The sequence below is a fragment of the Carcharhinus amblyrhynchos genome, chromosome 3, assembly GCF_965287045.1.
Source record: "Carcharhinus amblyrhynchos chromosome 3, sCarAmb.v2.hapA, whole genome shotgun sequence".
NCBI classification, from domain to species: domain Eukaryota; kingdom Metazoa; phylum Chordata; class Chondrichthyes; order Carcharhiniformes; family Carcharhinidae; genus Carcharhinus; species Carcharhinus amblyrhynchos.
Genome location: NC_137326.1, coordinates 29,097,402 through 29,116,078, shown reverse-complemented (window position 1 = coordinate 29,116,078; position 18,677 = coordinate 29,097,402). Strand labels below are relative to the sequence as shown.

At 40.2% G+C, this 18,677-nt stretch overlaps 1 protein-coding gene across 3 annotated transcripts in view; it reads left to right on the top strand.

Annotated features, from left to right (window-relative positions):
• Positions 1-18,677, top strand: part of LOC145337821 (ERC protein 2) — a 731,415-nt gene that overhangs the window by 63,205 nt on the left and 649,533 nt on the right. For 2 of the 3 annotated variants that reach the window (XM_080182674.1, XM_080182676.1), the window contains 2 exons: positions 7,221-7,244; positions 8,872-9,288. In XM_080182674.1, coding sequence (XP_080038800.1) covers positions 7,221-7,244; positions 8,872-9,288 — 441 coding nt within the window. The remainder of the gene's footprint in view (positions 1-7,220; positions 7,245-8,871; positions 9,289-18,677) is intronic. The other variant, XM_080182675.1, reaches the window with a different exon arrangement.

Sequence of the window (18,677 nt, the reverse complement as noted above, 5' to 3'; positions counted from 1 at the left end):
TTGGTATGGACTTCATCCTACATTGCTAACTGCATAAATGCTGAACTTTTGAAATGTTGAGGTCACTGGTGATTTTGTACAAATACATTTGTCTGCAGTCTTGTTGGTAATGGAAAGTAAACAAAGGGAAAACTGATGTTTCAACCCACTTGAAGACTAATAATTCCACCCATTTAAGCGACCTAGAAGCATTTGCATTTCACTACAGGTCACAAAAAGTGCTACAATTTTCAGGTCATTCACGCTGTGCTGATTTTGCTCCTTTTGCTTTTTAATGTGTAAGTCATCCCTCTCTCAGAATTTTCAGACCTATTAGTCCTCACCCCCTCTGATCCCTAAATTCTATGATTCTAGGCTGAGGCATGTTGTTTCCAACTTTACACCAGCGGATGCAATAAATATATTAATTCTTCATGTATTCATAAGAACATAAGAAATAGGAGCAGGAGTAGGCCATCTAGCCCTTCGAGCCTGCCCCGCCATTCAATAAGATCATGGCCCCCTCAAGTTGCATGTCATTTGACAAAGTTATTCATTTGTGAAAGTGAAATATCTTAGGATATTGGCCATATAAATGCGTTTAAATTAAATCAGTAAAATGTATTAGTTACCTGCTTGTTTTGGATTTGAATGAATTAGTTTGCTGTCAGTCCTATGTAATACAGTTTTGTGTACTGTACATTGCCTGTGAATGGGTCTGGTCATATCTGCCTATCAAAATGTAACATTCCAATTCATTTCATTTATCTATGATCTGAGCCATCCAACCTTGTACGTGGCATTGCTACATAGTCATTGAGATCTCCTAACTCCATCTGGATGGAGGATAATGCTGTGTTTACAGCAGGCTTGGCCAGGGAAAGTTCAGAAAGATAACGTTTGGCATAGCAGTAAACTGAATGTCAAAGAAGTTGATATGTTAAGAAATTAAACAACTTCTGAGCAAATGTAAAGCAATATTTAATTTTTAAAAAAATTAATAAAAAGGACCAGATGTGAGGGTCTGTTTTCTTGGGTGTTCTCTCGCATGCACCCTCAGCACTGTGCGTGGGTGCATGAGTATTTGGTGTGGGGTGGCTAGAGTGAGTGAGAATGCTGAGGCTGAGCATAAGGCACACAGTCTCACTCAGACACACACTCACTGCTCACACCCAGACACACACATTCTGTGCCCCCCCAAACATGCGTGCTCACACTGCCCCTGCCACACATGGGCACACACACTCACTGTCCCCTGCGCTGTCACGCACGTGCGTGCGCGCTCTCACGCACACCCACACATTCCATATCCCCTGTATCTACTCCCTCCAGAATCCCCCTCCAGCGTGAAATATCTATAAGGCGACTTTCTAGTGTAGTTGCACAGTTCATCTAACCAATTCTGTATTAACCTGGAATGCTGTTCTCTGCATTCTGGATTTTTTTTCAAAAAACACGTCCTCAACTAATACATTGCAAAGAATGACTTATTGTTCTGTTGTTTGACCCTGATGATGTCCATTTACTAAAGCAGTGTATCAGGTCTTTTTAAAATTTATCCACAGGTGCTTTCAGCTTTGTCAACTAAGTTGCCTTTTACTATCATAAAATCCCTACAGTGCAGAAAGAGGTCATTTGAGCCGACAACAATCCCAACCAGATCCTCTTCCCTGTAACCCCTTGTATTTATCCTGCTAATCCCCTTGATACTAAGGGTCAATTTAGCATGGCCAATCAACTTAACCCACATGTTTTTGGACTGTGGGAAGAAGCCGGAGCATCCAGAGGAAACGCAGGGAGAATGTGCAAACTCCACACTGATAAGTCACCCAAGGCTGGATGTGAACCAAGATCCCTGGTGCTGTGAGGGCCAGCAGTGCTAACCACTATGCCCCATGATCTTACTGAATGGTGGTGCAGCTCAGGGGGCTGAGTGGCCTGCTCCTGTTCTGAATTCAGATGTTCATACATAATTGAATATAAGTGTGGAAATAAGAACAGAAAACCTTCTGTGCTCAAATGTTTGTTGAGCAGAGGTTTGATGCTGTGTGGTGTGTTAAGATCCCAGTTTCAGTTACCACTTAATGGGAATGTTCCAGAATGGAACCCTGGCTTAGAATGTTTTTGGAAATGTGGATGAATAGAATCCTAGGACTACTGATGAGCTTTTAACAATAAAAAAAATTAAATGTGAAAAATTTGACTGTAATACAATACTTCATTCCTACTTATCTTCACAAAGGTATGTGGATTTTAGGGATAACACATTATAAAATGTGCTGTAGTGTTTTCAGTAAATTCCTAGTCCCTGTAACCCAACAGGCTGACTGGTCAGACACACCCTACTCTCGAACCAAGTGGCAGATGCGACCCATTTGAACTTCTGTGGATTTCTCCTCCAGTGCCCCAGATGATTATCACATGACTGGTTCCAAACACCATTCTTAAAGACATGCTTTAGCATCATCTTCCAAGATGGACAGCAATTGTTAGCACTGCTGCCTCAAAGTGCCAGGGACCTGGTTTTGATTCCTGGCTTGGTTCGCTGTCAGTGTGGGGTTTGTACATTCTCCCCTTTTCTGCATGGGTTTCCTCCCACAGTCCAAAGATGTGCAGGTTAGGTGCACTGGCCATGCTATATTTGCCATTTAGTGCTAGGGGGACTAGCTAGGGTAAATGCATGGGGCAATGAGGATAGGGCCTGGTGGGATTGTGGTTGGTGCAGACTCAAGGGGCTGAATGGCCTCCTTCTGCACTGTAGGATTCTATGATTCTACATTAGTGTTAGCATCACTTTCTCAGCTGTTTTTAGCAAGGATCCACTTCCAGGATTTCCAACAGTTTTCAGTATCCCTCTGCCTTGGATTGTCATGTGCATTCAAGCTTTCACACACTCTGTCAGGTAGTCAGCCATCAATAAAACGTTGCTGCTCTACAGGCTGTATTATGGTCGCCAGTTTTTGGGTTGCTTCAGATATTTGGCTTCTCGCTAGCCAACTTCACGAGGTAGTAACTATTGTACTCTTTTCCTTTAACTTCAATGAACAGTACCTTGTTCAAATTCCAGTTCCCGTTTATTTGGCTTCAATCTTTGTAGTGCTTTTCATTTCCTGATTTCTAGAACTTCAGTTTCCAGGACTTGTTCTTTTGCCCATTACTCCATTGTTTTGTCTCTGCTTCTGGCGGAGCTGAGAGAGAAGGCTGCTTTCTCTCGAGGCCCTAGCTCCAACTGCCTTCGGTCCACTTAAAACTGAACTCAAAAATCCTTCCTGTGTAAAAGATGACTCCTGCTTGCTAAGCAACAGCCTATTCCTTCTTACACTTTTTTTTTGCTTTTTCACATTGTAAACGCTGAGAGCAATTTCTGTACAACAAAACAAATATTCCAGCAAAGGTATTAAATAAAAATCCACTCTGCATACATTCCATTGCCATTGCAACACACAATAGATAGGGATATCAGAATATACAAGCATTATTACTGAAGTATGGCATATGTATCCCAACAGTAAAAGGATGGAAACCTTTATAATTAGGGTCACAATTTCAGCTGGAAATATTTTCCAAACTAATTAGTAGAAATTTGCAGAGGAGAAACACTGATAAAATGCTTCATCCATGAACTACATGCCAAAAACCCCATGCATGCAAACACCTTTTGTTCAGCGTGAGTCCAACTAAAGTCTTGCCCCTTTCTTACTCAAACACTAAATTAAACTCACTTAAATCTGTACCTTATTTCTAATATCCAACAGTACAGGCATAGATTATTTTAAATTTGTTGTTTCCTGATGAGTGGTGTCCACTGGTTGATCTCTTTTGTGTGTTCTCCTGTGGCCAGCTCAAAGTGCTGACTGTGGCTGGGCTGTGTAAGCAGTTTGTCTGCTGTTGGTGACTTATGTCTGGAAGTAACAAATAAGGGGTATGTGTCAATATAAGGTGGGTAATGCAAATAATAGAAAATAAAGAGTCTGATTTGAAACCTTTTTTACTCTTTTTAACAACTTCAAATTAATTGGTGTAATAACACATCAAAGAAGTTTTAAAACACCAAATAAATCCTGAAATGGTTCAGTAATGCAAATTAAGTGACTTTGCATTAAGAAAATTGAGACCTGTACAAATTACCACCACAATTGGGAGTGTGTATTTTGAACTAAACATATGCTTTTGTACTATCCAATTGTGTTTATTCTTCAAGTAGAAATTAAATATTCATCTGGTTGCCTTGAGGGAGGGTGAATCCATTTTGTATGCAACTTCTCATGACCAGTTGCAACTGATGTTCAGATGACCTGGTTATAGTTTTATCTGGGTTTAGTGTATGGATTAAGCATTCTTTTTCAATGTTTCTCTTCTGTAAGTTTCTACTAATTAGTTTGGAAAATATTTCCAGTTGAAATTGTAACCCTAATTGGAAAGGTTTTCATCCTTTTACTGTTGGAACACGTATGTCATACTTCAGCAGTAACGCTTGTACAAGCTTACTTCCATAAGCTGAGACATGTTTCTGGTATTCTTAGCTATTGTGACATGCAAATAGATATGAAATGTATGCTTAGTGGATTTTTATTCAATCCATTTGTTGGAATATTTATTCTGTTGGGCAGAAATCTAGCAAGCTGTCCAATAAATGCATTGTACAAATTCGCACAGCTTTTATGAGGTGAAAGGACTTGACCTTCATCTACCGCTCCACCATTTATATATTTTATGAGGCTTTTACCGTATGCAAGTTTGCCATTTCAGTCAAACCTTAGGGTGTGGATGAGTGAAATATAAATATCAATGTTTTTGCACACGTTATAGAAAATTTGGGGCTTTAATTTTGAGCTGCATTAAGTGAATGTCATTTTGTGTGATTACTCATTCGTGGAATATGTAAGATAAAATGTGGCAATGTCCTGTTATGACAGTTCTTAATTTGACCAAGCCTTAGACCAGATGGAAACAAAGCATTTCGCCTTATCACTACCTCCTCATTACGTCCTTACAGAATAAAATTTTATTTATCTTAATATGATCAAGTGCTGCACAAAATAAGGGCTGATGGTGTAGAGGATGGCATATAGCATGGGTGGAGGATTGGTTAGTTAATAGGAAGTGGAGCAGGGATAAATGTGACTCTTTCAGGTGAATGGGGCCCTATTATAATCAGTCTGTATCAATAATTTAAATGAGGGGGCAGAATGTATGATAGCTAAACTTGCCAATATCACCAAGATAGGTGGGAAAGCTGTCAAGAGGAGGAGGTAAAGAGTCTATAAAGAGATGTAGGTAAGTTTAAGTAAGCAGGCAAAATTTTGATAGATGGAGCATAATGTGGAAATGTCTGTAATTGTTCACTTTGTTAGGAAGAATAATGTACTATTTAAATGGAGAGAGATTGCAGAATTTGGTGATACAAAGGGATCTGGATGTCCTGAATCACAAAAGGTTAAGATGGAGGTACATGGTGATTAGGAAGGCAAAAAAGAATGTTGGTGTTTATTGTTAGGGGAATGGAGTCTAAGTAGGGATTTTATTGAAGCTGTGCAGGGTCTTGGTGAGTCCACATCTGGAGTACTGTGCACATTTTCCTGATTTGCAAATGGATGTAATTACATTAGAAGCATTTTAGGGAAGGTTCACTCACTAATTCCTAGGATGAAAGGTTTATCTTATGAAGAATGGATGGAGAGGTTGGGCTTATCCACATTGGAGTTTACTTTGAAACATAAGGTCTTGAGGGGACTTGAAAGGGTGGTACTAGGAGGATGTTTCCACCTGTACAGGGGTGGGACCAGATCCATGGGACACATTAGATCCTTGGGACACAGTTTATAAGTAAGAGGTTTCCCTTTTAAAGCAGAGATGACAAGAACAATTTTGTGTGGTTGGTCTTCAGAATTCTCTTCCCCAGAAAGTGTGGAGGCTGGGTCATTGAATTTATTGAAAGCTGAGTTAGACTTTTGAATTGCAAAGGAGCCCAGGGTTATGGGGGAGCAGGCAGGAGAGTGGAGTTGAAGCTACAATCCTATTGAATGGAGGTGCAGGGTCAAAGGGCCAAATGGCCTACTCCAAGTCCATTGTTTCTATGACTTTTTTGTACTAATGTCACTGTTTTAGCTTTGTTATAATGTGAAATGACTTGGTCATATTTCAAGATGAATTTTTTTGGGGAAGAAAACGCTGCAGAAGATCTGAGAATCTCAGGTGATTGTGTCTGTATAACCTTGAAGGAGTAAAAAAATTCTCTGTACCACACACTATGGTTACAATTACTTGGATTGAATCCTAATGATTGATGCGCAATGACCTGTCATTGGAATACTCCTGTTTTCTCTCCAAACTGTCAATTTAATGTTCATTATCATTGTTTCCCAAATTCTTTATATTTCCAGTGGTGCATTTTAACCCAGTTATGAAATACATTTTCATTTGATGTGCAAAGTATTTTGGCAGATCAGATGAATAAAATAAAAAGTGATTGTTGAATCTGTTACGGGGTTATTGGAAACCTTGGTTCTGCCAGACTATGTGACTGATGTTTCAGATTTTTTGCTAATGCTAACTGCTTTTCTTTTGCTGTTTGTATCTTCCTCCTTTATCCTAATCTGAATTTTAGTCCTCATCATATTTCTGCTGAAAGGGTTGACAGTGATCCTTCTGTTAAACTTCTGTCACGCTGCCTGTAACCAGGTTTTGCTAATTGTTGCATAAATAAGGTTCAGTTTGACGTCCGTGGAGATATTTTGTCTCCATTCTCCTCTTCTCACCCTTGGATAATCTATTCAAAATTGAAACTTGTTCAAAGAATGACCCAAGGTCAAAACATAAATGCACTGCAATACTCTGATACCTAACATTCATCTCCGGTGCAGTTTACTCTTGTACTGGTTGGTGTTTGTGAGAGGCTATGTTAGCCAGAAATATTGTTATTTTGTTCAGTTTTAACTTTTAGATATTTATTCTAATGGCCATTATAATGCAAAAAATAAGATTGAGCCTTCCAGTGGCTTTATCGTAAATGATCCAACACCCAGAAATCTGGAATTGCTGAGCTCAATGACCCATTGTTTTCTGATTGACCCATTGGCAAAGCTTAACTTTGAATCCTGCTTATATTCAATCGTTTGCTATTAATCTTTTGCTGAGCTGTTTTAGCATTCATGCTGTTGGCGTGCAGTATTCCTGCTTGCATTCTCTGTATCCATTTGTTGATTTTGCTACATTCTTTTTTTATTTGCCATGCTGTTCAGCCTTTGGATGCAAGGAGATCAAAGGTTTGTGCTATGTTTGCAACAGTTCGGTTTGCACAACATAAAATAATGCAATTTGCTTTTTTTTTCTCGTTTAGTGATGTATGGAGCGTTGTGATTTATTTTGTACAAGGTTAAATGTTGAAGTTTTAATTGGTGAACATGTTAGATTACGTCCTTCCACACTACAAAAAATTTTAAATCTCTAGCCTGTTTTGCTAGTGCTTTTGTATTCGGCTCCCAGAGGAGAATCAATGTGCTAATGGATCCATGTTTATAAATATAATTTTCTTAATTGTATACATTCAGAACTTAATTTTTTTAGGTGTAATCTAACATTGCATCATTTCTGTGTCCCAAGAAAATATCATATTTGATGGGCAGAGGTATTAGACATTTTGCATCCTTTTTATTATAACTGTGAGGCTAGTATAGTAGAAACATTTCTCTTGATTTGGAACCTGTCTTTTGAAAATTTTCCAAATTTTCAGACCCAAATAAAAGCATACAGTCTAAACTCATGTGAAAGGATTTTTTTTGTTGTTGCTTGGCAAGGGTTATGCATCTGCTGTCAAATATGGTATAATTAATTGCAATATTAATTCCAATGTGGGAATTCTTTATTTGTTTTTAAGTGTTATATTTGTAATAGTGAACTGACAATAGTCAATGAATCTACAAGAAATTTGAAGGATTTTCTTGATTGTAGCATATTCTTTCAATGAATCTTAGAATAGTAATTAAAATATTTGCGTTTTGATCTTGTTGCAAGCAAGCATAACAGTCTGTTAATAACGTAGTGTTTCTTAAGCCATCTGCTGGAGATCCCTTAAATATTATATTTCAGATGCATTATATTAAGTAATGGTTTAGTTTCTATTTGCTTTAGCATACCAAAGTTGGAATTCATTTTGTCCCATGTAAAATTAAAATGATTCTTTTGGTAGCATAATATTGTTGGTGATCAACTTCCAACTAGAAGTCTGCTTGTTCCTTAGCTGTCTTTTTGCTTTGCTAGCTTCAGTTCCGCACTTGCTTTATCCTGTGTTTTTAAAGTAGATTATTAGATGGCACACTAAAATAGAGGTAATTAATTTTGGTTGGAATTAAGCATTCTTTGGATGGATTAAGTAGTCACACTGATGATTGTGGGAAAAGTTAATTCTGTCAAGCACTTGTATCTTATCAGTTGGGCCAGAAGATTTGACAGTAGGTTGTCTCCAAAAAGGAGAAATTCTCACATGGAAGAAAGTTGCACTCTGAGTATAGAATTGAGAGAGCGTATTGAATCGAGATTTCGATGTTTCAATGCCTTTTGAAGATTATTGATGTAACCTGTACCTCTAGGGCATTTTATTCAAGAATCTGTCCTAAAAAAAATTGCTTTTATGCTAAGATTAAGAAATGAAGAGGATAGAGATGATATTTAGAATTTCTGTTCTGACTAGTAAGAATTGCTCCTGCATAGGAGATCCAAGGAATCTTCTTGTGGGACAAACTACTGAACATTATCCTTGTCAAGGAAGTGGATTTGTTAGAAACTGATTTTAAGTTAATAGTATTACATTTTGATAGTTCAACCTACTGCAGTGTGGTTTTATTTGAATTTCTTGTAATAACTTTGAGCAACCTGTTTTTATTACTTATACAGCACCTACAGTTGACAATCCAAGCATTGCAAGATGAACTTCGAACCCAGCGAGATCTTAATCACCTTCTTCAGCAGGAGAATGTTAATCGAGGTGCCGAGCATTATACCATTGAGCTCACTGAGGAGAACTTCCGTAGGTTGCAGGCAGAGCATGAACGCCAGGCCAAAGAGCTTTTTCTTTTGAGGAAGACTTTAGAAGAAATGGAGTTGAGGATTGAGACACAGAAGCAGACGCTGAATGCAAGGGATGAATCAATTAAGAAACTACTCGAAATGCTGCAGAGTAAAGGGTTGCCTTCCAAATCCATGGAAGAGGAACATGAAAGGAGTCGGAGAATATCGGAGGCAGAATCTCAAGTGAATCATCTGGAGGTCCTACTGGACCAGAAAGAGAAAGAAAACAATCATCTTAAAGAGGTACATTTTGTTTTTACGTAGTACTGTATTTCAACAAAGATTTTGATTTGAAGTCTGTACTTTTCAATCTTTCCTGGTAGTAAATCAAATCGATCACACTCAGCATAACAGAAGCCCATTACCGAAGCCAAATATTCTAGTGATTCTATAGTAATTTCTGCAATACCTTGAGATATTAGGGGTGGCACAGTGGTTGGCAGTGCTGCCTCACCACACCAGGGACCTGGGTTCGATTCCCGACTCGGGTCACTTTCTGTGCAGAGTCTGTGTCTGCGTGGGGTTTCCTCCCACAGTCCAAAAGGGATGCTGATGAGGTGCATTGGTCATGCTAAATTCTCCCTGAGTGTACCTGAACAGGTGCCAGAGTGTGGCGAGTAGGTGATTTTCACAGTAAATGTAAATCTACATGTGACAAATAAATAAACTTTCAATAAATAAAGATATTGGTGAGGCTTGCAAAAGTGGCAAGTTTCTGAGAACAGGTTGATGCTCTGGGGTGGAAACAGAATTTTTGCCTCAGGGATAAAAGTTCGCTTGTGATGTGGAAATAATTTGAGCACTCAGTCAAGTTGGCTGATTGGAACAAGTTATTCAGATGTTGTGCCCTTAATTCAGCAATAACTGGGATTTTTAATAAGAGACTACAGGATAGCTGTTGTGAAAGATTCAAAAGTGGTCACGTTAGTGTAATGCAGGATGAGTTTCTGTGGTGAAGGTTGAAGGGCATGTTGAGGAAGAGTAGGGGTGAGATTTGGGAATGCACGATGCCAATACTTGCCTGAAATGACAATCTCCTGCCTCGTGTTGACATTGAGGGAGAGATTATTGTCGTTACACCAGTTCACTAGATTCTTCGTTATTCCTGTACTCTGTCTCGCCATTGTTTGAGATCTAACTCACTAGAGTGGTGTCATCAGCAAACTTGAAAATCAAGTTGGCGGGGAATTTGGCCACACAGTCATAGGTGTATAACGAGTATAGTAGGGGGCTGAGAACACAGCCTTGAGGGGGCACTCGTTTTGAGGATGATCATGGAGGAGGTATTGTTGCCTATCCTTTTCTGATTTGTGGTCCGTAGATTCAGAAGCTCAGGGTCCAGTCACAGAGGGAGGAGCTGAGGCCCAGGCCACAGAGTTTGGAGATGAATTGTGTGGAAATAATGGTGTTGAAGGCTGAGCTGTAGTCAATAAATAGGAGTCTGACATAAGAGTTATTCCTGCTTTGATTTCCCCCAACTTACTCAACAACTCTGTTTTCACTCTGGGGCTTGTGATGCTACTGTGCCTTTAAGAAATGTATTTTTTACCATGTTTCTCTGCAGTTGTTTTAAGAGGGTCTTTTGTGCTTATTGCTGACCTGTCAGATTTGATGTCCTTTTATTGCTGCTTAGATGATTTAATGGGTTTTTGTTTATTTTTAATCTAGGCCTAATGCATTCTCTTAGAATTTATAACCTTCTGGGAATTGGAGGGTAGGTGGGGAGGGGAGAGAATGATTGACAGGTCAGATAGGAGAGTTGTTTTCCCTGTGTTCTTGCTTTCAATTTTGTTTGCTGGCTAGTTGGAAGGCGTTTGGACTCCAGGCTGGATGCATTGTCTTCGCCTCTTTCCCTGGTATTAGAAATTCTGCTGGTTGGTTGGAAGTAGTCTTTCTTGCCTTTCTCGAGTGAAACGTTTGCTGTTCGAGCCTCTGCTTGCCTCTAGCAAGCATACCACCATCTGTACCTCAAGTGCTGGGAGCTACAGGGCTGGGAAGTCAGAATTTCAATTCTCCATCCAAAGGACTAATTCACAGCAGGTGTTGCAGAGCATTGAAATCCAGCATCATATGAGCATTCTTATTTTCTGTGCTAAACTCTGGGATGGGTGTATGTCTGGAAGAATGTTTGCTTGCTTGGAATAATATATTGAGCTATTAAGTTTATACAGTATCATAGTATTTTATAATTGGTAAATGTTTTTGCTGATTTTCTTTCTATGTGTTAACTGTTTTCTTACATAAACTCCCTGATAAAAGCTCCCTAGTGGGTCATTCAAATCATATCTGGAGTGAAACATCTTGTGCTCACCCGTGCCAAAATTCAAAATGCAGAACTTATGGTCTAGGCTGACTTCATAGAATACCTTGGAGTTTCTGACCTGGGTTATAAAAAGTTGCACCAAGTTTGAAGCAAGTGCATGGGGGTCACCTCAGAAAAATGTTTCAGAAGCGCTGCATTATTTAATGAGGTTTTGCTGTGTTGGCACATTCCTGAAAGTAAAACGTTTTTGAGATTTTTACATGAGCTTTTGTAAAGCTTGAGGGATGTCTAAGACAGGCCTGAAATTTTTAACAATCATTCTTCCAATATTCCTGCATCCCAGACCCGTTTCCATTACATAACCCAGAACTAACCATCAGCTTTTTTCCAATACAGCTGCATGTAGTGTCTGCAGCTGGCCTCTTACTCTGCCATTTCTTGGCAGATATTTCCTACCAACTATTCACAAAGAGACCTTATAAATAATTTTGGGAGAAGTCAGGCCATTGTAGTTTTAAAAAAAAAACAATTCTGCCGCGGGTTTTGCTTTGAATGTAACTCAGTTGGCAGCAGTGTTTGAGATTTGCTTTGTCCTGGTCAGATTTGGAAAATTTGTTTATGTCTTATTCATGTTGTGAGTGTGAGTGAGAAATTTTTCTTCAATTTTGGTATTGAATAGTGGCCAACATTTAATATTATTTTGGAAACCATCAAAAAGAAAGAGTTTAAGTGAAATCTGTTTAAATCATAATGAGTTATGTATTGCAGCCACGCTTAATGTGTCTCAAATTCCTTTATCAGCTCATACCTATGGATCAATTAGCCAACTAATGCATGAGATCAAAACTAAATTATAATTGCTTATTTTCTGTAAATTGGTATTTTAAGGCCAGTTTATGCCATATGCTACCATACTTTGCTCAATTAATTAGAGATAATGTGCCCATTTTGCATGTGTAGGATGAAGCTGAAGATCTGCTGCAAAAATGATTATTTTCAGGCGTAAGCACTTTGACACATGCTCTCTTTCTACCTTTCTGCCAAGTCTAGCATTAGAGAAAAGTTCAGTAATGGCGGCATGCAAGCCATACATTTCTCTAACCTCCATTTGTAAAAGCCTGCAAGTCTTCCAAATGAACGGCACAAAATGTTGTTTCATTTGTTTTAAATCCATTCACATTGTGATATGGATGCAGACCACGAGAGATTTAATTTTTCCATTACATTTTATGACTAATTAATTGGCAGAGATTTACTGACGAATGTTCAGGCTTTAGACCACTTCGTGGTAGTGATGCATGATTATACAGTTAGCTATGCAAAGCCAAGAGTAATTGGTTTGAACACTGTCCAATCTTACACGCTCCTCCTCATTGATAGGTCGGTGTCAGGGGCATTCGCTTTGCTGACAAGCGTATTATGTGGGTCTCTAATAACACTTTTGGAAATCCACTTTACCCTCATCACCCCTCTCTGTTATCTCATCAAAAAAACTTAATCGAGTTAGCTAAACACCATTTGCCTTCAATAAATCTGAGGTGGTTTTTCTTAATTAATCCAGTGACAAATTTGTGCCAGATTATTGTTTCTAAAAGCTTTTCCACACAGACGTTGGTTCCTGATTTATTCTCGCATCCTGTTTTGAACGAGGGTGTAACATTTGCAGTTCTCCTGTCGTCTGGCACCTCTCCTGGTAGAGAGATGCAAAGTTCTCATTTAATACCTTTGTCTCCACGCATAGATTTCTTTTAGGCCCCTATTCAGCCACAACCCTTCTCTATTTTATTATTTATATATTAATATGGATCTTTTGAATTCCTTTTTAAATGAGCTAACTGTGTGTTTTCTCTTCATTTGGTTCTCTGCACATAGTGACCTCCTATATCCAGTGGGTAAGTGTCAGATTTGGGCCAGTTCACAATTTCCTCCCTTCTGTCAGATGCATTCTTTCCAGTCATGGTGACTTTAAGTGCAGTCAGACTTTTAGATACCTCCTCTTTATTAATTTGTTTAGCCCATCAGTGTCTCAACTGCTCATCTTCCACTAATTTGGCAACATTATTTTCCCCTGGTAGAGAGATGTGAAGTTTTCATTTACTACCTTTTGTCTCCACGCATAGGTTTCTTTTAGGCACCTATTCAGCCACAACTCTTCTGTCTTTTATTATTTACATACTAATATGAATCGTTTAGATGCCTTTTTAAATGAGCTAACTGTGTTTTCTCTTGCTGTATTTTTGCCTGTTTGATTCCTTTCTCTTCTGAACAATGTATATTTGGTCTGGTTTTCTCTTGTATTCTGGCAGCTGTCACATATCCCATGTTTTCTTCATACCACACTCTATCTCTTGAGTTCCTGCAGTGCATCTTGGAGTTGGTACACACTGCTGTCACTGTGCATCGGTGATGGAGGGAGTGATTGACACCCCTTCCACAAACAATCAAGTGGGCTGCTTTGTCCTGTATGGTGTCAATCTTCTTGAGCATTGTACTCATCCAGGCAAGTGGAGACAATTCCATTATACTTCTGACTGGTTCAGCTACAACACTGGTATCTCCCTCACAATCTGGAAAACAGCCCAGGTATGTCCTATCCTCAAAAAAGACAAATTAAACCTGGCCAATCACTGTCCCATCACTTTACACTCAGCAAAGTGATGAAAGATTGACTGTGCTGTCAAGTGGTACTGGCACAGCAATAACCTGCCAGCTGCCCAGTTTGGGTTCTGCCAGGGTCACTCGGCTCCTGACCTTAATACAGTTTTAGTCCAGACATGGACAAAAGAACTGAACTGCTTTAACATCATGGCAATGTTTGACTGAGTGTGGCATCAAGAAGCCCCAACAAAACAGGAGCCAGTGGGAATTGGGGTGGGGGGAATGACTGTCCACCTGGCACAAAGGAAGATGGTTGTGATAGTTGGAGGTCAATCCTCTTGGCTCCAGGACGTCACTGCTGTTTTCCTCAGGATAGTGCCCGAGACTCAACCATCTACAATTGATTCATCAATGGCCCTTCCATCATAAGGTCAGAAGTGAGGATTGTGCAGCCATCAGCAAACACGTTGATTGTCATTCACGATTCCTCCTATACTGAAGCAGTCTGTGCACATAAGCTGCAAGACCTAGACAATATTCACATTTAGATATGTGTGGCATGAGTATTAATTGCCAGTTAAGTTCCAGGTATTAACCATTTCTGAGAGAATCCAGCCACTCCCCCATGCCATTCAACTGCATTACGATCATTGAATCTCCTACCAACATCCTGGAGGTTATCATTGACCCAAAACTGAACTGGACCAGCTGATGTGGTGTATCTGGATTTTCAGAAGGCATTTGACAAGGTGCCGCACCAAAAACTGCTGCATAAGATAAAGGTGCACGGTGTTACGGGTAATGTATTAGCATGGATAGACGATTGGTTAACTAACAGAAAGCAAAGAGTGGGGGCAAATGGGTGTTTTTCTGACTGGCTATCTGTGACTAGTGGTGTGCCTCAGGGATCCATGTTGGGACCGCAGTTGCTTACGATTTACATAAATGATTTGGAGTTAAGGACCAAGTGTAGCGTGTCAAAATTCTCAGATGACACTAAGATGAGTGGCAGAGCAAAGTGTGCAGAGGATGCTGAAAGTCCGCAAAGGGATGTAGATAGTCTAAGTGAGTGGATGAGGGTCTGGCAGATGGAGTACAGTGTTGGTAAATGAGAGGTCATCCATTTTGGTGGGAATAACAGCAAAATGGACTATTAAATAGTAAAAAATTGCAGCATGCTGCTGTGCAGAGGGACCTGGGTGTCCTTGTGCAAGAATCTAAAGGAGTTGATGAGGCGAATGGAATTTTGTCCTTCATTGTGAGAGGGATGGAATTTAAAAACAGTGAGGTTATGTTGCAGCTGTATAGGTGCTGGTGAGGCCACACCTGGAGTTTTGGTTTCCTTACTTGAGAAAGGATATACTGGCACCGGAGTGGGGTGCAGAGGAGATTCACTAGGTTGATTCTGGAGTTGAGAGGGTTGGCTTATGAGGAGAGACTGAGTAGACTGGGACTATACTCATTGGAATTCAGAAGAATGAGAGGAGATCTTATAGAAACAGGTAAGATTATGAAGGGAATAGATAAGATAGAAGCAGGGAAGTTGTTTCCATTGGATGAAACTAGAACTAGGGGGCATAACCTCAAACTAAGAGGGAGCAGATTTAGGACTGAGTTGAAGAGGATCTTCTTCACCAAAGGATTGTGAATCTGTGGAATTCCCTGCCCAGTAAAGCAGTTGAAGCTATCTGATTGAATGTTTTTAAGGCAAGGATAGATAAATTTTTGAATGGTGAAGGAATTGAGGGTTATGGTAAGTGGGTGGGTAATTGGAGTTGAGTCCATTGCAAAGATCAGCCATGATCTTATTGAATGGCGGAGCAGGCTCAAGGGCCTATTCCTTTTCTTTTGTTCTTGTGTTCTTGCACAAATATGTGGATACGTGAGCAGGTCAGGGGCTGAGTTCTGTGAAAAATAAATCACCTCCTGACTCCCCAAGGTCTATTCACCACCTAATAAGACACAAGACAAGAAGCTTAACGTTATCCAAGGCAAAGCAACCCACTTGATTGGCACCTTATCCACCACCTTCAACATTCCCTCTCCACCAATGATGCACAGTGACAGCAGTGTGCACCATCTACAAGATGCACTGACCAAAGCTAGTTCAGCAGCAACTTCCAAGCCTGTGATGATCAGCACCATCCGTGATGCCTCAGACATGTCCAAATATAGCAAAGCCTGGACTATATCCAGGCTTGAGCTGCCAAGTGACAAGTTGCATTCATGCTACACGAGTGCCAGCAATGACTATCTCCAATAAGAAAGGATCTAGTCATTGCCCATTGACAGTCAATGGCTTAATCCCCCTCTGTAAACGTGATCAAAAACTGAACTGGACTATCTGTATAAATATTGTGGCTACCAGGGTAGGCCAACGGCTAGGAATCCTGCGATGGGTAACTCATCTCCTGACACCCTTGTCTCAAGTCTATCCACCATTTATAAGGCACCAGTCAGAGTGTAATAGAATACTCTCCATTTGTCTGGAGGAGTATAGCTCCAACAACACTCAAACTCAATATCATTGTGGACAAAACAGCCTGCTTGATTGCTACTCCTTTCACAGACAGACATTCAATTCCTCCACCACCAATGAATAGTGGAAGCAGCGTAAGACCATAAGACATAGGAGCAGAATTAGGTCATTGAGTCTGCTCTGCCATTCAATCATGGCTGATATTTTTCTTATCCCCATTCCCTTGTCTTTTCCCTATAACCCCGATCCCCTCATTAATCAAGAACCGATCTATCTCTTTCTTAAAGACACTCAATGACCTGGCCTCCACAGCCTGTAGCAAATAGTTCCACAGATTCACCACTCTCTGGCTGAAAAAATTCCCCCTCATCTTTGTTTTAAAGGATTGTCCCTTTAGCCTGAGGTTTCGCCCTCCAGTTCTAGATTTTCCTACTAGTGGAAACATCCTCTCCATGTTCACTCCACCCAAGTCTCACAGTATCCTGTAAGTTTCAATAAGATCCCCCCTCATCCTTCTAAACTCCAATGAGTACAGACCCAGAGTACTCAATCATTCTTCAAACGACAAGATCTTTATTCCAGATATAATTTTTGTGAACCTTGTCACAAGAGGAGCCTCACCAAGGCCAGCACGTCCTCCTTACATACATGGCCCAAAACCGCTCAGAATACTCCAAATGGGGTCTGACCAGAGTCTTATACAGTCTCAAGAGAATCTAGAACAATGACTCCCAAATCCTTTTGTGTTTCTGATCTCCTAAGCATTTTCCCATTTACAGAATAGTTTGTGCCTCTATTCCTCCTTCCAAAGTTCATAACCTCACACTTTCCCACATAGTATGTACCATCTACAAGATGCACTGCGGGAATTCGCCAAGGATCCTCAAACAGCACCTTCCAAACCCATGACCACTCCCATCTAGAAGGACAAGAGCAGCAGATACCTGGGAACATCACCACCTGGAGGTTGCCCTCCAAGTCACTTACCATCCTGACTTGGAAATGTATTGCTGTTCCTTCGCTGTCGCTGGATCAAAATCCTGGAATCCCCTCTGTGTCAGCACTGTAGGTTTATCTACACCACAGGAACTGCAGCGATTCAAGGCAGTTCACCACCACCTTTTGAAGGGCAACCAGGGATTGACAATAAATGCTGTCTTAGCCAGTGACACCCACATCCCATAAAATGAATTTCAAAAAAATGAACATTTGATAGACGGTCAAAGTGAATGTAATAACTAACCGATATATTGCTCACTGAGACTTCAAGCTAACTTAGTGAATTCTGTTCCAGTGTCTAACACAGAATCCAGGAAACGGCTCATTAACTACTTACATTGCAAATCCTCATGCTGCTTTCAGTGCTGCTTCATGTATGGGCCCTTCCTTCCCTGCCATTCCACTCCCATCTCACACCAAGGCCACCTTTTGTGTTGCCGCTTGTTCACTTACTGTGGACCACTTCTGGTGATTATATGTTACAAGTCTATGAACAAGATCTGTTAATCTGATTTCCTTGATACACCTCAGATATTTTGACAAGTTTTCTACTCAAAGTTTCTGAATTTTACTTTTCAGATTATTTTACAGGTCTCCAGGAGAATCTCTTCCAAGCACGAGTTTGAGAACCATTGTATAAATCACAGGTGTATCTCTGTCTCAAACCCCATTTACTGCTTTTAAACCACAAGACCTAGGAGCAGAAGTAGACCATTGAATCTGCTCCATCATCCCTCAAGATCATGATTGATCTGATGTGATGATTCTCAACTCCACTTTCCCATCTTATCCTCGCAACCCTTGATTCTCTTACTGAGCGCTCTGTGGTAAAAAATTCCACAGATTGACTGCCATCTCAGAAAATAAATTCCTCCTCATCTCTGTTTTAAATGAGTGACCCTCTTCCTCTGAGATCATGCCCTCTGCCCTCCCACAAGGGGAGACACTCTCGCAGCATCTACCTTGTCCAGCCCCATGAGAATCCTATGTTTCAATAAGGTCGCCTCTCATTTTCTAAACTCCATTGAGTACAGGTCAAACCTATTCAGCCTCTTCTCCATAAGAAAATCCCTCCATACCCAGGATCAACCAAATGAACCTTCTCTGAATGCCAGTACAATTTTCCTGATTCGATGGGCCAAATGGTCTACTTCTGCTACTAGTTTGTGTTGTCTAAAAGCAGGATCAAAACTATTTACAATAATCCAAGTTCTAACTAATGCCTTGTAAAGTTTTTAGCAAGACTTTCCTCCTGACTAGGCCAAACTCCATGAAGATCCGCACCCGTGTCTG